At 37.0% G+C, this 21,684-nt stretch overlaps 3 protein-coding genes across 6 annotated transcripts in view; 1 reads left to right on the top strand and 2 right to left on the bottom strand.

Moving 5' to 3' along the window:
- Positions 1–21,684, top strand: part of SENP5 (SUMO specific peptidase 5) — a 39,942-nt gene that overhangs the window by 5,532 nt on the left and 12,726 nt on the right. For 2 of the 3 annotated variants that reach the window (XM_024752056.1, XM_024752055.1), the window contains exons 2-6: positions 4,381–5,921; positions 14,807–14,912; positions 15,074–15,212; positions 15,478–15,525; positions 17,442–17,519. In XM_024752056.1, the coding sequence (XP_024607824.1) occupies positions 4,412–5,921; positions 14,807–14,912; positions 15,074–15,212; positions 15,478–15,525; positions 17,442–17,519 (1,881 nt within the window). In that variant the 5' untranslated portion in view covers positions 4,381–4,411. Of the gene's footprint in view, positions 1–4,380; positions 5,922–14,806; positions 14,913–15,073; positions 15,213–15,477; positions 15,526–17,441; positions 17,520–21,684 lie in introns of those variants that run through there. The other variant, XM_024752057.1, reaches the window with a different exon arrangement.
- Positions 7,140–8,353, bottom strand: LOC112404254 (short transmembrane mitochondrial protein 1-like). Its single transcript, XM_024752066.1, has one exon. The coding sequence runs from the start codon at positions 7,501–7,503 to the stop codon at positions 7,378–7,380; it is 126 nt and encodes a 41-aa protein (XP_024607834.1). The 5' UTR covers positions 7,504–8,353; the 3' UTR covers positions 7,140–7,377.
- NCBP2 (nuclear cap binding protein subunit 2) overlaps positions 11,284–21,684 on the bottom strand; it is a 31,147-nt gene continuing 20,746 nt past the window's right edge. For both annotated transcript variants that reach the window (XM_024752058.1, XM_024752061.1), the window contains exon 5: positions 11,284–13,099. Coding sequence is in view for 1 of the 2 variants with exons in the window: in XM_024752061.1 (XP_024607829.1) it covers positions 13,096–13,099 (4 nt within the window). In the remaining variant the exon portion in view is untranslated. The remainder of the gene's footprint in view (positions 13,100–21,684) is intronic.

Below are 21,684 nucleotides of genomic sequence, written 5' to 3'. Positions count from 1 at the left end.
ATATAGTAAAGAATTAACCTTGCACAAAAAGAAAGCCTTTATCCTTGGCTTTAAGGAGGTAATCTCTAAACCCTTGGAATGTTATGTCTGATTGGAGTGTCTTTATTTGCCTGGGGGCTTGGGTCACTGATAATCTAACAGTATGATATAGGATGGGGATTGGCCACGCCAGAAAAACCAACAGTGTGATTTAGGGTAATGACTTTGGTATCAGTCGATCTCCAGAGGGGTTGAAGACTGAGCTCAGTCGTGTGGGCAATCAGTTATGCCTATGAACCCCCATAAAAACTCTGGACATCAAGGCTTAGGTGAGCTTCACTGGCTGGCAATTCTTGTCACACTTTGTCACACACTGGTGCTGGGAAAGTAATGCTGTCTCTACTCCATGGGGAGAGGACAACTGGAAGCGTCTCATTTGTTACTTCCCCTGGACTCTACACTGTGTAGTTCTTCACTTGGATGATTTTAATCCACATTCTTCAGCTGTAATAAGCCATAACTATTAACAGTTTTTAGTGAGTTCTGTGAGTCATTCTGACAAAGTATCAGACCTGAGGGTGGTTTTGGAAACTCCCTGAACTTTCAGTTGTTGTCAGAAGTGAGGGTGATCTTGTGTGGACTGTTCTCCCTAACTGTACATTGGCTAAACTATTGCAGTGGTTTACCATTGATACTCATTTGAACTCTGCTTTTTTCATTTAAACCGGAAATTACTCCACGTTAGTTCATAGACCTTATCCTTATTCTGTTACAGCTTCATTCATTGTGCAGATGAACCATAGTTTATGCAACCACTGCCCTATGTATGGGCATTTAGGTTGTTTCCAGTATTTTGCAATTACAGACAGTGTTGCAGTGAATAACCATGTACTATGTATTTTCATTATTATTGGAGATGTATCTTCAGGGTAAATTCCTAAAAGTGGAGTTGTTGGATTAAAAGGTGAATACTTGTATGGTTTTGTTAGATATTACCAAATTCCCCTCCAAAATGATTTTATCAGTTTGTATTCCCAACCAGCAAAGTATGAAAGTCTTTTTTCTCCCACCAACAAAACATGTTGCTGTAACTTTTGCCAAAATTTTTTGAGGTATAATTGACATATATTAGTTTCAGGTGTACAACATAATGGTTTAACATTTGTATACATTGCAAAATAATTACAATAAGTCTAGTTAAATCCATCACCATACATAGCTCCCCACCCCCCAAATTTTTTTTCTTGCGATGAGGGCTTTACTTTTAGCGGCTTTCAAATATGCAATACAGTATTATTAACTGTAGTCACCATGCTGTACAGTACATCGTCATGAATGACTTGTTTATATGTTTATTTATGGAGGTTTGTACCTTTGACTCCTTTCACCCATTTTGCCTATCTCCCAAGCCCCCTTGACAATTTTTTAATGCATGAAGTTGAACATCTTTACTTATGTTTAAGGGCCATTTAAAAATATTTATTTGTGAATTGTTTCATTATGTCTTTTTCCCATTTTTCCATCAGCCTTTTCCTTTATCCCTCAATTTAAGATATTAAATATTAGTAATATTAGCCCTTTACTTTCTATTGAGTTTTTCATTTTTGCTATTTTAAGTGTCCTAAGCTCCTTTATTTTTTTAACTGTTCCTTTAAAATAAAAATCCCATTCTTTTTTTCCCCAGTGGATGTAATATTTTCTTCTTTGAGGATAGCGTTGGGGTTTTTTTTCTTTCTTTTTTTAAAAAAATTGTAAAATATACATAACATAAAATTTACCATTTAAATCATTTTTAGGTATACAGTTCAGTGGCATTGAATACATTCATATTGCTGTGCAACCATCACCACCATCCATCCTGAGACCCATTTTAATTTTCCTAAACTGAAGCTCTTCACATTAAACAATAACTTCCCTTCTCTCCCCTTCTTAGGTTTTTTAAGTTAACTTCTCTAAATATGCTTTTGCTTTTATCTGTTTGTTTTTGTCTACTTTTTATCCCTGGAAGTGTGGTGATTCTTAGTTATGCTGTCTTTTGACCACTAAGAAGTTGGTTGGATGTTCTGAGCTTGTGGTGGGACTTGTCACTTGTGGGGTGCACTGTGGGCCATGCTGGGCCATTCTATGGGGGCATACCTGTACTTATATATTTTCTTGTGGAATAATCAGTTTCTCTGAAGAAGAATCTTCCAATCTCCTGCTTGGACGGGAAAGACAGACTGCTAGCGTTTTGGGAGTTGAGTGGGAAAGTGTTGTGGGGTCTTATATTCAATATATAATTCCATCTTCAAACTGTTCCTGGGATCCCCTTGTCTGCAGAACTTCCTTTCTGAAGGAGAAACTTCTAATCTTGGGTCGGGGAGGGACAGTTACCTGCTATGCGGAGTTGGGGAGGGATTTGGGGGTTTCATTGCTTCTTAAACTTTGGGGTAATTGTTTGGGCCTGTGTAGTTGTGGCATCCCCAAATATCAGTATCTGTTGGTCTTTTTGAATGATCTATCCCTACCCAACCCCCTGCCCACCCCCAGAACTGATCTCCTCCTTTGGGGTATAAACTTTTCTGGGAGCTGAGTGAGGAAAGAGGTTGGGGAGAAATTCCCTATGTAAACTGATTTATCCTCCTGTTTGTACCCCTGCCCTCAGTTGTACATGATGTGCCTGACTGTTCTAGTTCACTCCCTTGAGTAAATGAAACTTTGATCATCTGCCATGGTAGGAGAAGGGATCTTAGAGTCTAATTGCTTCTTATTCAGACTTGCAACCAGTCCTTCCTTTTTCAGCTGTCTTCCATTCCCTGACCTTCATAGGTATTGTTGCTCTTGGTTCCTGAGCCTTTCTGAGGTCCTGTAACTTGCTGCTTGGCTTCCCCTACTGCTGGCTTAGATTTCAGCTCTTTTGGCTGGCTAAGTCTGTTATCACTCATTCATCTGCTTTCTTCTTTCAGCAGTTTTATTGCTTGTCTCCTTTTTTGTTGTCATTGTCCCTGAGAGGTTTTGCCTTTTTAAAAACTGCATTTCTGTCATCTTAATGGGATTTGGAAAGGAAGCAGAAGTAGACATGTGTTCAGTCCTCTTCTCCCCCCTGCCCCGCCCCCAGAGAAAACTGATGCACAGAAAGGTAATACAGCTTTTCCTAGTAAGTTATTAGTAGGCTGAAATTAGGGTATTGGTTTTTGATTCTTCTGTTCCACCTGCAGTGGCTGGTGCCTTTCTTTCTAGGCTAAAGAGCCTTCAGTAATGTTAGATCTTATTAAGTCTGAGGGGAAATTAAGTCTGAGGGAAACACACTTGTGTTGGTTCTTTTTTCTTATACTTACTTGAGAGCCAGAACCATAACTGGTTGAGAGCACCTGGTAGAGTCCTGTCTCATAGTCACTCAGAAAGTCTTTGATGGACTGACAAAGAGGAGGCTGGTCGGTCTCCCTCTTGAGGTACTGATATTGCATGCATATATTGACTGTCCGCCTGTGGATGACTGTACAGAATAAAAGTCCCTGCCTTTCCTTCCTGAAATTTGTTGTATGGGACTTCCCTGGCAGTCCAGTGGTTAAGACTTCACCTTCCAATGCAGGGGGTGTGGGTTCTATCCCTGGTCAGGAAGCTGAGATCCCACATGCCTTGTGGCCAAAAAACCAAAACATGAAACAGAAGCAATATTGTAACAAATTCAATAAAGACTTTAAATATGGTCTACATCAAAAAAAAATCTTTAAAAGAAAATTTGTTGTATGGAACAAATTGTTTTGATGTGAACTCAGTCTTAAATGGTGTCTGGTCCCGTCTCCCTTCTCTATCCTTCATTTTACAAATGAGAACACAGAATTTGGGTGACTTGCTTAAAGTCACTTAGCTAATGAGAAACAAGGTCAACATGTAGAAATTCTCTCCTGACTCCCTGCCCTTTCTGCTTCATCAGAAACTGGCTGCATATTGGGAAATGATTCTTGAAACTTGTTTCTATCAGAGGCAGGTACAGCAAAATGGGGTCATGTTGGAGCACTCATGTCTTCCCTTATCCCTCATTTTCATTGTGGGGAAAACCTTGATCAGGTAGGATTTCATTATGTCTGATAGTATAAGTTGAACTTCATATGCTTTTTTCAATTTTCTAATGTATATTGCTGTGAATATCTTTTTTTTTTTTGCAGTATGTGGGCCTCTCACTGTTGTGGCCTCTCCCGTTATGGAGCACAGGCTCCGGACGCGCAGGCTCAGCGGCCATGGCTCATGGGCCCAGCCGCTCCGTGGCATGTGGGATCCTCCCGGACCAGGGCACGAACCCGTGACCCCTGCATTGGCAGGTGGACTCTCAACCACTGCGCCACCAGGGAAGCCAGTGAATGTATCTTTATGACCTTATTTTTAGGGTAGAAATGTAAATTTTCTTTCTCTTCTTTACAGCTGCATTCAGATCTCATTATGCATCAGAAAAATGAAAAAACAGAGGAAAATTCTATGGAGGAAAGGAATCCACTTAGCCTTTTCTGAGAAATGGAATACTGGGTTTGGAGGCTTTAAGAAGTTCTACTTTCACCAACAGTTGTGCATTCTGAAAGCCAAGTTGGGAAGGCCAGTTACTTGGAGCAGGCATTTAAGGCATTTCCAGTGCAGAAAGAAGGCCCTTCAATTCCAGAAAACGTGGATCCAGGATGAACCCCTTTTTGCTAAGGCAAAGTCCAATGTGGCTGTTCAGAATCTTAGTACTTTGTCCTCTAAAGTGAAAGGAAAGGACACTAAACACTTCATTTCCTCCTCAAGGACCTTCCTGAAACTCCAAGCAGAGAAGTTGCTATCATCAGCAAAGAACTCTGATCATGAATACTCTGGAGAGAAAAGTCTCTTGAAGGCAGCCACTGACATACCAGCAAATAGTGTTTTAAGTCAGGCCAGTGGTCACAGACCTAGGACGGAGCCACACGCTTCTGATCCTCCTATGAAGTTCAATGGGGAGAGCCAGAGTCCAGGTGAGAGTGGCACAATTGTGGTCACCTTGAGCAACCATAAGAGAAAGCGCTTTTGTTATGGCTGCTGCCGAGGGCTGGAGCACCACAGGAATGGGGGACCCCTGATTCCAAGAAAGTTCCAACTTAATCAACATAGAAGAATAAAAGTATCTCCTCATATGATGTATGAGAAATTATCCATGATTAGATTTCGGTACAGGATTCTCAGATCCCAGCACTTCAGAACAAAAAGCAAAGTTTGCAAGCTAAAAAAAGCCCAGCGAAGCTGGGTGCAGGTCACTGGGGACCATCAAGAGACCCTTAGGGAGAACAGTGAGGGTGGCAGTTGCAGCTTATTCTCTTCCCCAGAACCTAAAGACCCTTCTTGTCGGCATCAACCATACCTTCCAGATATGGACAGCAATGCTGTGGTGAAGGGAAAGAACTCTCATGTGCCTGATGGCCACACTAAAGGAAGCCCTCTCTTGGGCAAGGAGCTTAGCTTAGATGAAGCATTCCCTGACCAACAGAATGGCAGTGCCACATACATCTGGGACCAGTCACCCTGTTCCTCTCCTAAGTGGGAGTGTACAGAGCTGATTCATGACATCCCCTTACCAGAACATCATTCTAATAACATGTTTATCTCGGAAACCGAGGGAGAAGTTATGGCTCTGGGTCAGGAAAATCGGACAAGTACTGTCAATGATGACAGAGTAAAACTGTCAGTGTCTGGGGCAGATCAATCTGTGAGTAGTGTAGATGGGCCTGTGTCCGAAGAGACTGTTCAGAGTGAGAGTTCATGCCAGATGGATGAGGATGGATCTTTCAAGCAGAACATTCTTAGTTCTAAGTTGTTGGACCACCCTTACTGTAAAAGTCCACTGGAGGCTCCTCTGACATGCAGTGGACTCAAACTAGAAAATCAAGTGGGAGGTGGGAAGAACAGTCAAAAAGCCTCTCCAGTGGATGATGAACAGCTGTCAATCTGCCTTTCTGGTATGCACTCTTCCTTTATTCTCCCTCAATCTCTGGCCCACACCTGCTGTCCATTATCCTTTCTAGGAGAGTCCTATTTGGTCCTTCCCCACATGGATTTCCCTTTAAGCAGTTAGACATTCTCTTATATTGCTGTATTATATAGATGTTCCATAGTTTAGTAAGTTTTTGATTGCTTTTAGTTGTTTCCCTCTATAAGCAATGGTGCAGTGGAATTACTTCTTTATACTTCTATGGTTGTTTTTGTAAGTTAAATTCCTAGTAGTAGAAATGATGGTGGAAGGATAATCACACTTAAAATTTTAAGAGAATTGTTAAATTGCCCTCTAAAAAGTTGAACCCGTTTGCATTTGCTAAAGTTTGCTAGTCTCATAGATCACAGGAGAGTTCTTTGTTTTAATTTGCCTTTTTAAAGTTTGAACATCTTTTTCTGTCTTTGCCATTTTTTGTTTGTATATAATTTTACTTTGCCTTTTTCTCTATTGGATTGTTTATATTTTATTTAATATATGAGAAGCTCCTATGTACCATTGTTGGCTCTAAGAATGTGGCAACAAACAGGATACACTGATTCCTACCCTCAAGGTCCTTAGCATCATTATAGTTTTTTTTTTTAATGAGAACCACTATAAAGTTATAATGTAAATACATTTTTTTAAATGTAAAAAGGCATAAAATTTCCTTTATAGACAACTTCTCATTTATATGCCATGTAATGTAAAATGTGCCTATAATAAAATAAGTATGATTCTTATGAGAGAATAGAGCGAGATCAAATGCACCATTAAGAAAAACATGCATACGAGACTATGAATTCTACTGGGGACAAAGGCCATTACTTTAAATACTTTTAAATTCCTGAGTTCCTGATAGAGTTCTCAGAACAGAGTTTCTTGGTTAATGAATAGCAAATTGATTTATTGGTTAAATTAGCAACTATGGAGCTTCCTGACAACAATATAAAATTAGTGGATAATTCACCAGAAACTGGCTTCTAGAGTTTCATTTTAGTTACTACTTTGAAACAACATAATTTAGTACCAAAGGTTTAAACACCCAGTATAATTGCTAGACTGTGAAATCAGCATTATTTATATCTCATCAGCTATACAAAACTCATCATTTTTTCTTTCGAAAAAAAAAACGGTAGTAGAAATCCCAAAGAATAAGGGAGAAACTACTAGTTAAAGGTCATGTTTACTAATCTAGCACCGTAATTCCATTCTCAGGACCTCCCAAGTGGCTGGAAGGAGGAAGGGAAGAAGTGAGGATGTTGGAAAAGTAAGGGTTGTTCTTAACTTGTGGCCCCATTTGTGCTGTAAGGCAATGCAGGGTCTAGCAAAGAAGAAAATTGCTGAGGCTGGAGATGAAAACAAAAGCTTTTGGTTCAGATGGTAAAGGAGGCCCTCAAGAACAGTAGAATCAGTTTATCCAGGAGGCAGTGCTAGAGTCGGCCTCATGAACTAGGGGGTTTCTTCTTGACGTCCACGTCCTTTTTAATTTCTTCAAGTATGTCGTAGTTCTGAGCCAGATACATTCCCACCACATTGCGAAGAGTAAATCCAAGCAGGAACTGGAGCATAGTGTCGGCAAGGAGGGCTCGAAGGGCGGCTGCAGCTCCTTGGGCCGTCCGAGCCTGCCTCCCCTGGCCTAGTTTTAAAGATGTTAAATTAAATTTTGGTAAAAGCCCTCAGTACCCTGACTTTGTGTATGACATTTTTGCTTAACAGAAAATTTCAGTTCTTACATAGTAAAATTTATTTGTCTTTACTTTATGGCTTCAGGTTTTTACATAGTGCTTTAAAGTCTTCTTGTCAAAATCTACCCCATGAAGTCATTTGGTATAAACACTTCTGGAAGATAATATGGCAGTATCAGTCTTTGACCCATTCCCCTTCTTGCAATTTAGCCAAGATATAAAAGAGTACAAATATATTTGTACAGGGACATTACTTATAGTATTGTCTTGGTAGTAAAACACTGAGGACAGCCAAAGCAAGTGTTTTTATGGACCTATAAATTACAGCATATCCAGGCAGTATACTATGAAGCTATTAAAGAATAAATTCGAAAAGTGAAAAAAGCAAGTTGCAAAACAGAAGGAGGCCGTTTTGTTAAAAGATACATGTGCACATAATGAGTATTTATGTGCACATGCATTTGTATAGGACATATCTGGACAGATATATCAAATTGTTATAAATGGCTTTTTCTGGGGAGTTAGGAGAGTTACTTCTTGGTGGTTTAAACAATTCTGAACACTTTGCTTTTTCAACCATTAAGTATGTGTAAAAAACTTTTCCCCACAAAATGACAAAGTACAGAGTCCTAGAAAATCTTTTAAAAAAAAATTCTGTTGTTTATGCTGTCCTAGAATGAAGACAAATTTCCCTACTATGAGGTTAGCAGAACCATGATTCATAAAATCTGAAAAAGTTAGCATTCACCCACAAATACCAATTAACTTACAAATATATATGTAGCACTTCCAAAAAAGTTGATAAATTGACTATGTCCTATAGTAAAACTGTAGCATAACATGAAGACAAGAATTTTTTACAGAATTCACATTTAGTGATCTGTAATGTAGTTATTTTAATAGGCTAAAAGAGAAAAATCATGGTATCTCAGCAAGTACTGAAAGCCTGATAATGAAGCTTAGCTTCCTTTGTGTTTAAATCTCTTTGAAAACTAGGAATAAAGAAAACTTCCTTCACTTAGTAAAGAATATCTGTCAGAAACCAATAGTAGATTTAAGAGGATGAAGTAAGCCCATGGAATCTCTTCTTCCTCCTACCAAACCCACAGAAATTATGAAAAATATATTTAAAACATATGTATCTCTGTACTCAAAAACAAAGAGAGTTTTGGTAGATCAAAAACTGAGAAACTAGCAAGGCATAAAGTAGAGGGAAGATCCAGAGGGGAGCCCCAGTGACAGAAGGAAGATTAGTGCAGGAAAATGGTGCAACACTGAGGGTGTACCATTTCTGGAGATGGTGGAGGTGGAGAGGAAAGGGGAGACCCATAGTAAAAGACCGAGTAGTTGGAAAATCTCCACAAAAGCATCTCTCCCTGCCTGTGCCATATATCAGCAAGGAGGATATCTGCTATCAAGCTGAAATTTCTCCCCCCACCCCAATTTTATTGAGATATAATTGACATATAGCACTGAAATTCTAAGAATAGGAGATTGGTATGGAGAGTCAGGACATTCCCCTCTACTCCTGCCCCATTACTTATAATGCCTGGCAAGAATGAAGTACAGCCCTTTCCAGAAGAACTGTTTTGGGGGTTCTTAGCATCCGCACATTGAAAATAGTTCAAGGCAGAGCAAAAGCTACTGCCCATCACAGCCTTCCCTCCACCCGCAAGTTATTCAAGTAGAGATGAGCCTGTAATCTATCACCAAACATCTGGAGAAAGCCAACACAATGGAAGAGACAAATAGAACTAAACTCGAGTAATCAGGATTAATAGAGCAATCAGAATAGGAATCAGTATAGGACAATCAGCATGGTATATGCTCCCTTAATTGACTTTGTAGTGTTAGCCAATATTCTGTGGTGTCCTGAACGCTGGCTCTTCTCTAATATAACTGCACATTATGCTCATTTTGTATTTATATATTTATTAAGAGCCCGTTGTACTTATCAAAATTTACTTTTGTGTTTCATATTTTTATCAAATATTGCATAAACTGATGCAGTATTTGTTCAGAAAGTTACTCCCTTCAAAACCAAGTTGAATGCTTTGCAACAACAGTAGTGTTATGTTTGTACAAGACAACTTTAAAAAATTTCAGGGAGGGTAGGAAAGTCTAGGATTCTGTACTCAGATTAGCTGTTTTGGAAGGAAAAGAAATAGATTCCTGTATCACAATATGTTCCAGGTGGATTGAAAAGTTAACTAATTAGAAACAAATACAGATAAACAAAAACTTGTACACAAATATTCATAGCATCATTATTCATAGTAGCCAAAAAGTGGAAAAAACTTAAATATCCATCAACTGATGAATAGATGAATAAAATTTTGGTATATCTATACAATGGAATATTCTGCCATAAAAAGGAATAAAGTACTGATATATTTCAGTTTGGGTGAACCTTGAAAACATGCTAAGTGAAAGAAGTCAGACACAAAAGGCTACATACCATATGATTCTATCATTTTGAAATGTTCAGAGTAGGCAAATACATAGAGATAAAAAGTAGATTAATGGTTGCCAGGGGGTGGGGAGAGGGGGGAATAAGGAGTAATTGCTGATACATACAAAGTTTTTTTGTGGAGTGATGCACATGTTCTGGAATTACGTAATGGTAATGGTTGTACAACTCTGAATATATAAAAACCCACTGAATTGTAGATTTTTAAGAGGATGAATTATGGTATGTGAATCATAGCTTAAGCTGTTAAAAAAAAACACAAGACCATTTTTATAATCTCATTGATAAGACATTTTAAAGCATGATAGGGAACTCAGAAGCAATAAAAATATACCAATTTGACTCCATAAGCATTAAAATCTCATAAATATAGATAACCAAATTCATAAGTGAAAATCTGCAAGTTTTAATGTCCTTTGACCCAGAAATTTGAAAATGTTTTTGGTTTTTAAGGTTTGGCTTGCAGGATCATAGTTCCCTGACTAGGGATCAAACTCTTGCCCTTGGCAGTGAAAGCATGGAATCCTAACCACTGGACCGCCAGGGAGTTCCCTCAGAAATTTGAATTTTAGCAAGTGTGTCCTAAGGAAACACTAGAACAAGAATATATTGAGGGTTTTAATTGTAACATTATTTAGAGAGCTAAAAATTAACAAATGGCCATCAGCACGGAATTGGTTAAAATATGCCAGATCAATTTAATGGACCACTAGATTGTTTTGAATTGACTTAGGGGAAAAAAATCCATGTATTGAATATAAAAAAGCAGCTTCCAGAAGAGTGAGTATAGTTTGCTACTTACATGTTTAAGACATACATGTTCATTAGGGCATAAAAGTTCTAAAGGAATTATGGGGTGGCTGCCACTTTATTTTAAAATGTTTATGGTCATGTATTGATACTAGCATAAATACTTAAAGCTTGTTCCCATTTCAAGTTTATGAAAATATTCAACCCTATTTTCTAGACTATAAATGTGTTATTTTTACATGTGGATGTTTGGAAAAAACTAAAGATGGATTCCTACATTTTTTTTTTTTTTTTTGCGGTACGCGGGCCTCTCACTGTTGTGGCCTCTCCCGTTGCGGAGCACAGGCTCCAGACGCGCAGGCTCAGTGGCCATGGCTCACGGGCCCAGCCGCTCTGTGGCATGTGGGATCTTCCCGGACCAGGGCACGAGCCCATGTCCCCTGCATCGGCAGGCGGACTCTCAACCACTGCGCCACCAGGGAAGCCCGGATTCCTACATTCTTTACACCAAAATGAATTTCAACTGTGAACAAAAGATTTACTTGGTAGTTCTAATACTATTTATTGATTAATTCATCTTTTCTCCATGATTATGAGATGCTGCCTGCCATTCTGATTCCTATCTGGTTGGTTTCTCTGTTTCTGTGATAGCACTATTCTGCTTCAATCACTGTTATTTGGTTTTATAATTTGATGGGATTAGGCCCTCCTCAACTCTTCTCTTTTGCCCCTATTCACCTCTCTTCCTTAATCTTTTTCAAAAATTTCTAAGAATTTCTCACATTTTTGTCCCAGGATGAATTTGGATTTGGTTTTTCATTTAAACCAATGAACAAACAGTGGCTTTTGATTGGTATTGCATTACATTAATAGACTAATTTAGGGAAAATTGCATTCATTTTAATATGGAGTTTTCCTTCTAAAAACCAAAGAATTACTCCATTTATTGATCTGTGTCCCTTACTAGAATTTGGTAGTGCTTTTCACTTGTTTAATAAGTTTAATAGACTTAAGCACATTCCTTAAGTTTATTCTTAGGTATTTTGTGCCTTTCTTATTTTTGATGGGACCTTTCTGACATGTGTATTGTATCTTGTTGGAGAACCAAGTGGTTGCATTTCATATGTGCACAACACAATGAACCCCTTCCACTTCCAGGGTGGGATGTGATCCATGTGACCCATATCAGTTGTTGCAAGAAAAAGCTGTCTAACACAGTTGGTTTAACATGATGAGTAATTTAACTTCTAAAAAACATCTCAGTTTTTGTTTTTCACATTATTACCTTTTGTACTTACAAGATGGAATATAATTTGAACTCCAATTTTTCATGGTTTTGTTTTTTCCTAATATTTTATCCTTTGCTTCTAGGTCATACTAAAATTTTAGTACTTCTGGAATAAAAGAAATTGTATATTCCAAATGCATTTTCCTTGTTGGTTCATTAGTTTGGTGAAAACAAGTGGATAAATAGTGAATTTAACTCTCATTTTATTTTAATTTTTTGGCTGAGCCCTGCAGCAAGTGGGATCTAGTTCCCCAACCAGGGATAGAACCACTGCCCCCTGCAGTGGAAGCGTGGAATCCTAACTATTGGACCTCCAGGGAATTCTGTAACTCTCATTTTAAGAAGTCTGTTTTTTGGGTTACTCTTGGCCCATGGGTATTAGAAGGGAAAGGTAAAATGAAGAACTAAGTTGTTTTGTAGAGAAGAGATAATAGATATTTCCTGCATTGGAGGTGGCACAGCATAGACGTTAACGGCTCAGTTTCTGTTGTCACATAACCTACAGTCAGAACCTGATTTCTGCCATATGCTAGTTAAGGGTCCTTGGGGAAGTTATTTAACCTCCTTAAGCCACCTGTCTCCATTTTTAAAGTACGGATACTGTCTAACACATAAGATAGTTATAAGGATGAAACGAGGTATGCTGGTGCTTGGCTTATGAGTGCTTTTTTTTTTTAATTATGTATTTATTTTTGGCTGCATTGGGTCTTTGTTGCTGTGCACGGGCTTTCTCTAGTTGAGGAGAGCAGGGGCTACTCTGTTGCAGTGCACAGTCTTCTCATTGCAGTGGCTTCTCTTGTTGTGGAACATGGGCTCTAGGCACGCCAGCTTCAGTATGAGCACGTTTTAACTGTTGTTTACTTCTGGTCCTAGTGAGATAATGGTGTGCATCAGTGAGACATTGTCATTAGGGTTGTCCTTGAAGATCCAGGTAGGGCTTTTCTACTGCATTACCAATCCATGTTTATCATCTGAAAGTGAAAACAAAAATACGGATAAGAGGAAAAAAACATAACAACTTAAACATAACAACTTAAAACCCCCCAAACACTGCCATTCAGAAATAACATTGTTAACATAACAAGGACACCTCTTGTTACAAGTTTGGAATTGGGTCCATATTCGATTGGTAGAAGAGATTGCTTTCTTATTTGAAGAGTCTCAATTAAGGTTGCTGGGCCTAAAGTTTAATTTTTTGTTATTAGGGGCAATATTTTTGTATAAAATTTGTTCCTTAAATTCAGTTTCTCAAATGTTGGGAATCCTTATCTTCTGTTTGGGTCCATTCTCCCATGTAGACACAAGACTATGCTTAGACAACTGTAAGATATGATATACTAAACACTATCGGCAAACATAGGCCGAATGGATTCCTAGTGTAGAAGCCCCAAGTCATCATCTCCTACTCTGACTAAACTGGAACATGAGACTCCCTTTGTCTTCTGTATGCCTAAAGCCTAGACCAGGAGCAGACATAAGCAAGCAACTCTTTCCTGCTTACTATACTCTTAAGCCTTTCAAGTTGGGAGCTACTCTGGTGGGATACTAACAGGAGGAAAATAGGTTTTTCACACATTTGTCTGCTCCTCCCCCATACAAAACACTCCATTTCCAGGACAGTTACTGTGTTGTGATCATTTCTGTCCATTTTATATAGATACTTAGCAGAGGCCATTCTTGAAGTTAGAGAGGGGGCTGGGTAAAATAAGTGGCTAACAGTCCTCATTTTTTCCATCTTAACTCGGTGGACTTAACTGTCAGACCGATGGTTAGCCAGACTGTTGTTCTCCCCACTCCCCTCTCAGTGGATAGCCTAAGTCATATCTCCACTTTGTGAGCCTCTAAGCCTTCCCTCAGCTTCTTTGTAGTTACTTAGAAATAATGGCCTGTTTTTATTTCCTAGCGTATTTTTAGGTATATTTCTTCAGTGGATCCTCTTGGAAACCATTAAAATGCATATACCTATTACTTAAGTTGATGTAAAGACTAGCCTGTATCCTGGTCAAGAAGTCATTCTTTAATTCTGTTTCCTCTTTTAAAACATGCCTCACCAGCTGTTACCCAGTTAAGCTCACTTCATAGGGTTAAGCTCACTTCATAGGGTTTAGCTCACCTCATAGGGTTATGCAGTATCATGAGTATTAAAATAACTATCAAATTGTATATTTAAAATGCCTTAGTATATGTCCCTTGTTATGAGATGTGAAATTTCACACCTTTATCAAATAATAAATACAATGACAGTGATCTCAACAATTCTAATTGTGATTTTAAAAAAGATAATTTCTTCAGTTACTAAATGTGATAGACACATTTAACTAGGTGATCAAACCCTTTAGGTTTTACCTTTGGGAGATAGGATTCTTCTCCAAGGTTAAGATACTGAAAAATGTCAGTCTTTAGTTTCAGCTATCCATTTTCTAACAATGCATCAGTAGCTTAAAAATCCAATGTGAAATGATGCCTTAGAGCATTTCTCTCTAGATTGGAATGGTGAGGGCCTGATCCATTTAATTTTTTTTTTACAAAGTATAACTTTTAAAAGATTTCTTTTTATAATGCATTTAGTAATGTAGGTTAAATGTATGTTAAGTGTTGTGTATAAGTTAAGTAATGGGACGGTGACTTTGCTGAAAATGGCTTTTCCATCTTAAATTTTCTTTCTTCCTTTATTTAAGGATTCCTAGATGAGGTTATGAAGAAGTATGGCAGTTTGGTCCCACTCAGTGAAAAAGATGTCCTTGGAAGATTAAAAGATGTCTTTAATGAAGACTTTTCTAATAGGTTTGTCAATGATGCTTAAGTTAAGCCATTGAAAAGAAAATTATTGGCTTATATGACTTTTCTCTTGATTTAAAAAAAAGGATACTTAGCAGTAAACTGAGTTGAACTTTTGTTTCGTGTTGTTTTTTTTTACTTTTTCTTTCAAAATATTTCTGTTTCAGAAAACCTTTTATCAATAGGGAGATAACAAACTATCGGGCCAGACATCAAAAATGCAACTTCCGCATCTTCTACAATAAGCACATGCTGGATATGGATGATCTGGCAACCCTGGATGGTCAGAATTGGCTGAATGACCAGGTTAGTGTATTGTATATTCTCAGCATGGAAGTTGCAGAGGATGTTGGACAATAAAATGTAATTAATAACCTCTAGGTTGGCCTCACAATTATCTTTTGGAATCAAGGATTCTTTATTCCTTACTGAAGTGACTCATTCACTAACCCAGTACCGTATTGGAAAGGTTTGATTACTGTTAGCAGTAGCAATATGTTATTCATTCTGAGTGGATGTTCTGAATTGCATAGGGTTATTAGTAAGCTGGTTTTATGTTGACTTTTTATAGGTCATTAATATGTACGGTGAGCTGATAATGGATGCAGTCCCAGACAAAGTAAGTGAAAACTTTCTCTTTAGGAGAAAGAATCCTTGTGTATTAAAGGAAGAAGCTTTTTTTTTAACTTTATGTAATTATTGGATATTTCTTAGATTTTTAAAAGATTTTTGTCTTGATACGTGCTAGGATTGCACATAAGGTCTATAAAATCATTTCAGCATAAGAAAGTCATGATGCCAGTATTTTCCTGCTTATTTATTTCAGAATGGGTGTGTTTTTTGATATCTTGAAGAGGCTTTTTATTTTCTTTAGTGGGTAGATGCACAAAAAGGACTATTTGCTTTGAATTTTTAAATTTAACTTTAAAAAACTTTAACTTAATGTATTACTCCCTTTAAAAATGTAGTAAAGTAGTATTCATCTTCACTTTTTCTTGGATTAATCTTTGATACTCAGTTTAAGTACAAACTAACCCCCCTTAAACTCTAAAATTCCCTCAAGAGCTTAGTTACTATTTTTTAAAATTTAATATATTAAATTTTCTTTCTGAGTACTCACAGTGCCTGATGGGGAGGCTTTAATTTCAAGCAAAACCTTTCCAAGTACTTTATAAACTTTCATAAATCTAATAATTTAAACAGGTAAATATAATGAATCTCAGATTCCAACACTATTAATAAAGACAAAATGTCATAACTTTCCACTTAAAATCAAAAATCTGTTATACATTTTAAATTGGTATCATGAAGCTAATCTGTCAGATTCTCTATTTTGTCAAATTCTCTTAATCATCAGAAATCTAAACATACACCTGTATGTTTAGATTTAAACACCAGATGATTTTTAACATAAAAGTATTAATTTCAAGAGTATAATTTCCCTTCATTACCACTACATTTAATTCTAAACCTTCATTGGATGAAAAGGACACTTAACCAAGGCTGTCGTTCTCAAAGTATAGTCCCCAAACCAGCAGCATCAGCATCACCTGGGAATTTACTAGGAATGCAGAGTTTTGGATCCAACCGACACCTACTAAAGCAGAAACTGGAGGTGGAGCTCAGCAGTCAGTGTTTTAACAAGCCCTGCAGATTCTGAAGGACTCAAAGTTTGAGGATTACTGTCTAGAGATAGCTACTACAAGCCTTTTTTATTAATATCTTAAACTGTGTGATTCTCAAAACCAATGTGCATCAGAATCCTCAGAAACCAGATTGCTGAGCCCTGCCCTCATAGTTTCTGTTTTAGTAGGACTGGAGTGGGGCCTGAGAATTTCCCTTTTAACAAGTTCCCAGGTGATGCTGATACTGCTGGTTTGATGACCACACCCTGAGAACCTCAGCACTAAGGGAACAGTTTTATCATCTCAAGTGAGTCAAAGTTAGAGTGAACACTTTAAGACCGTAGTATGTTTACCGTCTCAGGTGAGCTGATACTCGTTTATAAGCCAGAATTTTGAAAAAGGCAAGGATGCAGGACATGATGCTACATACGACTAGGGTAATTTTTTCAGTGCTAGAAATGATCATGCTAAAGCCTTTTTATAGTTGTTATGACTATAGGAGTCTCCAAGTCCACATCCTTCAGATAGTGTTAGTTTTGTACTCCACATCCCTTGAGTTCAAAGTAATTGTTACCTGATTCTTTCATAGCCTGTTTCAACTTTATCACCTGATTTGACGAGATTTATCAGGTTGCTTCTTTACTTGATTGGATTCAGGTAATTTATTTACTGCCCCATTCCAGTTCTGACTATAGACCAACCACATCTGTGAGGTCATCCTAATGAAAATTTGAAACAGTCTTCTTTGAACTGGTTAATGTATGTTTTGGTCATTATTTTTAAGAAGAAACTTTTCCTCATTTTTTGGTCCATCTTACATTCAGGGATTTTAAAATTTCCATTTTCTTGTGAAGTTAAGTCTTGGCACAGCTTAATATAGTCTGAGTGCTTGTATTTGATGTCTTTCTAGGTTCACTTCTTCAACAGCTTTTTTCATAGACAGCTGGTAACCAAAGGATATAATGGAGTAAAAAGATGGACTAAAAAGGTATTCTCTTTATTTCTTTTTTTTTAATTTCTTTTTTATTCTAAATTTGAAATGCAGATGATAAGCCACTTTGAGTGGAAGGATAACTTTATTGCCAATTATGATGTTAATTAGAAACAGGCTTTTTAATGTAAGTTTTTTATTGTTTCTTTTGAATCCTTTTTATTTTTTATCATCATTTGATTATGTTTAGTTTTTAATTTTATTTACTTTTATAGATCTTTATTGGAGTATAATTGCTTCACAATACTGTGTTAGTTTCTGTTGTACAACAAAGTGAATCAGCCATATGCATACATATATCCCCATATCCCCTCCCTCTTGAGCCTCCCTCCTGCCCTCCGTATCCCACCCCCTAGGTCATCGCAAAGGAATCTTTTTGCTTGAAAGACAAGACACTAGTAAAATTCTTGAGTCTGTCCAGTTCATTGGAATCTGCTATAACAGAAAGCACTGGATTGGAAGTTCATGGTTCTGACATTGCTATTAGCTTGCTGTACAACTTAGATAAGACACTTAATTTGGGCTTCAGATTGCTTATTTATAAAACAAAATGATAAATTAGAGCAATCCCTAAGGTAGTTTCCAACCTTAATTTCTCTCAGTATTGACTGTCAGAAACATTATTTTAAAAGCCTATTTATATACTATTTTTGATATTTTGAAATTACCAACAAGTTCAAAATTCACAGTCATAAGTCTAGAGATACTGTAACTTTTCACTTTTTATACTGGATGGGTTAGAGAAATTACGAGTAAGTCTTGTCTTACGTAGTTGTGGGTGGAAATAATTTTTTGCAAAGTACAAACACCTGATTGAACATTGCTATATAGGTAATATGTTCAAGGCATCATCAGTAGTGGCAAGATAAACTATATGTGTATGCTTATTCATTCAGTTCAGCAGTATAGTCAGTGACCAGAAACCTGTACTTGTCAGAGTCTTTTCCATGAATTCCTTGAAGATGAAAGAAACCCTTTTATAGGAGCATATTTGCAAAAGCATCAGAGTACACCCAGAACTGTCTGTAAATGACAGAAGAGTTAAAAATGACCATGGTTAAAGATTTGATGAAAGTTCATAATAATGCAATTGACAAGGAAATTTAGTTATTTCTGAGATATACATTTTAAAGTAATAACTAGAATTATGACTTACAACATTATACCGGAACATATAAGATTTTTGGGGTTCAGATCCTGGTTTAGCCACTTAACTGGTTGTAAGACCTTGGGTGAATTACTTAATTACTTTAATCTTTAGTTTCATCATCTATAAAATAGGAATACCAGTTTTATTTATCTTGTGAGGATTAAATGAGATAATGCATGTAAACCACTAAGCACATGATAAACACATTAAGTGGTCATCATTTTTATATTGTGATGGGAGAAGCCTGGGAGAAGACTAGTGTAGCTGGAATGCAGAGCAAAGAAGAGAGTGACATAAAGTGGATCTGATCAGGGTCTTGAGGTCTGTGTTTTGAATTTTATCCTAAATGCGTAAGAATCTATTGAAGGGTTGTAGGTGACGACATCCAATTTGTAGTCTGCTCTAGTGGCACTGAAGAAGATGGACAAGTGTGGGAGCAAAGTTGATGTGGGTAGAACAGGAGGCCACTGCAGATTGATGATACTTTAAATTAGAATGGTAGAGATGGAAGATGTACACAAATTTGAGTGTGACCTAGGGAGTAAAATAACAGAACTTGGTGATGAGTAGGTTATGGGAATGAAGGAGAAGGAAGTGTGAAAGATGACTTCTGAGTATGTGGCTTGTGCCACTGGATGGGCTATGGTGGTGTTTATATTAGAAAAATTGAGGACAACTAATTAGTAGGGGATTGGTCAAATTAAAACTGTACATACATATAATAGGATGCCACTTAACCAGGAAAAGTTACATAGCTGAGGAAAGATGATCATATGTAGTATGGATTAGAGAAAGGTTAGACAGGTATACCTTGGAGATATTGTAGGTTTGGTTCCAGACCACCACAATAAAGTGAGTATTGCAATAAAGTGAGTCACTGGATTTTTTGGTTTCCCAGTGCGTATAAAAGTTATGTTTACACTATATTGTAGTCCCTTATGTTTGCAATAGCATTATGTCTAAAAAAATAATGTGCATACCTTAATTAAAAATACTTTTTTGCTAAAAAAATGCTAACCATCCCCTTAGCCTTCAGTGAGTTGTAGCAGTAATATCAAAGATCATTGATCACAGATAACCATAACAAATAAAATAATAAAAAAACAATTTGAAATATTGCAAGAATTACCAAAACGTGACACAGAGACATGATGTAAACAAATGTTGTTGGAAAAGTGGTGCCAATAGACTTATCTATGCAGGGTTGCCATAAACCTTCAATTTATAAAAAATGCAATATCTGCAAAGTACAGTAAAACAAGGTATGCCTTGTAAATAGCATGGAAAAATTATACTCATGGAAGAATTCCTGAATAATAAACAACATGAGAATGAAGGAATAAAGTCAAGTATAAATATGTGAGTCATTTCATTAAATAGAATAAATTAAATTGTTCCATCCTCTGGACCCTCTCAGATTGGGTTAAATCAGAAAATCCAGCTATGTGCTGTGTATAAGAAGTAAACATAAAATAATACGAAAAAGAAAGCTTGAAAGTAAAGTGACAGGTAAAGAGGTACTAGGCAAATGCAAACCAAAAGAAAGGAGTGGCAAGCAAAAAGGAGGAATAGCAGTATTAACAGCAGATGAGGTAGAATTTAAGGTGAAAAGTACACTGTATGATAAAACTTCAATACATAGGAGATATAACAATGATTACAAAAGCTAGGAGACCTTGGTAAATAGTGATAATGGGAGACCTCTTTCATAGTTGGACAAATCTAGTAGATAAAAAATAAGATCATAAATAAAAAATAATACAACCAGTGCTTTTGGTTTAATAGATATATACTAGATCTTTATACCCCTCAAAAAGAGAATATACATTTATTCCTGTATCTAAGGAACACTTGTAAAAAATTGACCATGTACTTAGCCACAAAGAAAATTATTACACTATTCCTTAACCACAGTTCAGTTAAATTAAAAATAAATATTAAAAGATGACTAAAAAAACTTAATTAAAAAATTGCACTAGATATAAACCCTTGATATGACCCCTGGGTCTAAAAGAAAATAAAAAATGAAATTATATACAAACTGTCTAGAAAAGGATAGAAAGGGCAACACATCTTACCAACCACTATGGAACATAATGAAAGCTGTTTTGAGGAAAAAATAATGGCCATAAATGCATTATTATTAAAGAAAAAATGAAAGAAGAATTAAGTACTCACTAAATTAGACTACATTAATATAAATTACAGAATGACCAAGGATTTGAATGCAACAAGACAGTGAAACAGTGGAAGTACAAAGGAAATCCATAGCAGAACTTTAAAAAAATAATCTCAGAGTAGCAAAGTCCATTCTGTGTACAACTTAAAGCTCAGATGACTTTAAAAAAAAAAAAAAAAAAAAGAATTAATTACCTAAAAGGACAAACAGTAAACTGGGAAAAAATATTTGCAATTCAAATCACAGAACTAATTTTTTAAATATATAAAGTGTTTCTATACATCAATAAGAAAAAGACCTCACCAGCTCAATAGAAAAATGGGTGAATGATAAGAATGAAAAGTTTTGGGACTTCCCTGGTGGCTCAGTGATTAAGAATCCACCTGCCAATGCAGGGGACACAGGTTCGATCCCTGGTCCAGGAAGATCCCACATGCTGCGGGGCAGCTATGCCCGTGTGCCACAACTACGGAGCTTGCGCTCTAGAGCCCGCAAGCCACAACTACTGAGCCCGCATGCTGCAGTTACTGAAGCCTGCGTGCCTAGAACCCGTGCTACTCAACAAGAGAAGCCACTGCAGTGAGAAGCCCGCACACTGCAATGAAGAGTAGCCCCTGCTCGCCGCAACTACAGAAAGCCCGCGTGCAGCAATGAAGACCCAACACAGCCAAAAATAGATAAATAAATTAATTTTTTTAAAAAATGAAAAGTTTTGTAGTAAAGAAGTGCTTATTATTGAGTTCTGGTTGTAAGTCCTTTGTCAGATCTATACTTTTTTACTGCTTTCTCTCAGTCTGTGGCTTTTATACTTATTTCTTAAACAAGTGTGGTTT

Source organism: Neophocaena asiaeorientalis, unplaced genomic scaffold, assembly GCF_003031525.2.
Source record: "Neophocaena asiaeorientalis asiaeorientalis breed wild unplaced genomic scaffold, Neophocaena_asiaeorientalis_V1.1 scaffold293, whole genome shotgun sequence".
NCBI classification, from domain to species: Eukaryota; Metazoa; Chordata; class Mammalia; order Artiodactyla; family Phocoenidae; genus Neophocaena; species Neophocaena asiaeorientalis.
This window is presented reverse-complemented; position numbering and strand designations above follow the sequence as displayed.

Coding starts and splice junctions, on each gene's coding strand:
- LOC112404254 (XM_024752066.1), bottom strand. CDS start 7,503: ATGCTCCAGTTCCTGCTTGGATTTACTCTTCGCAATGTGGTGGGAATG.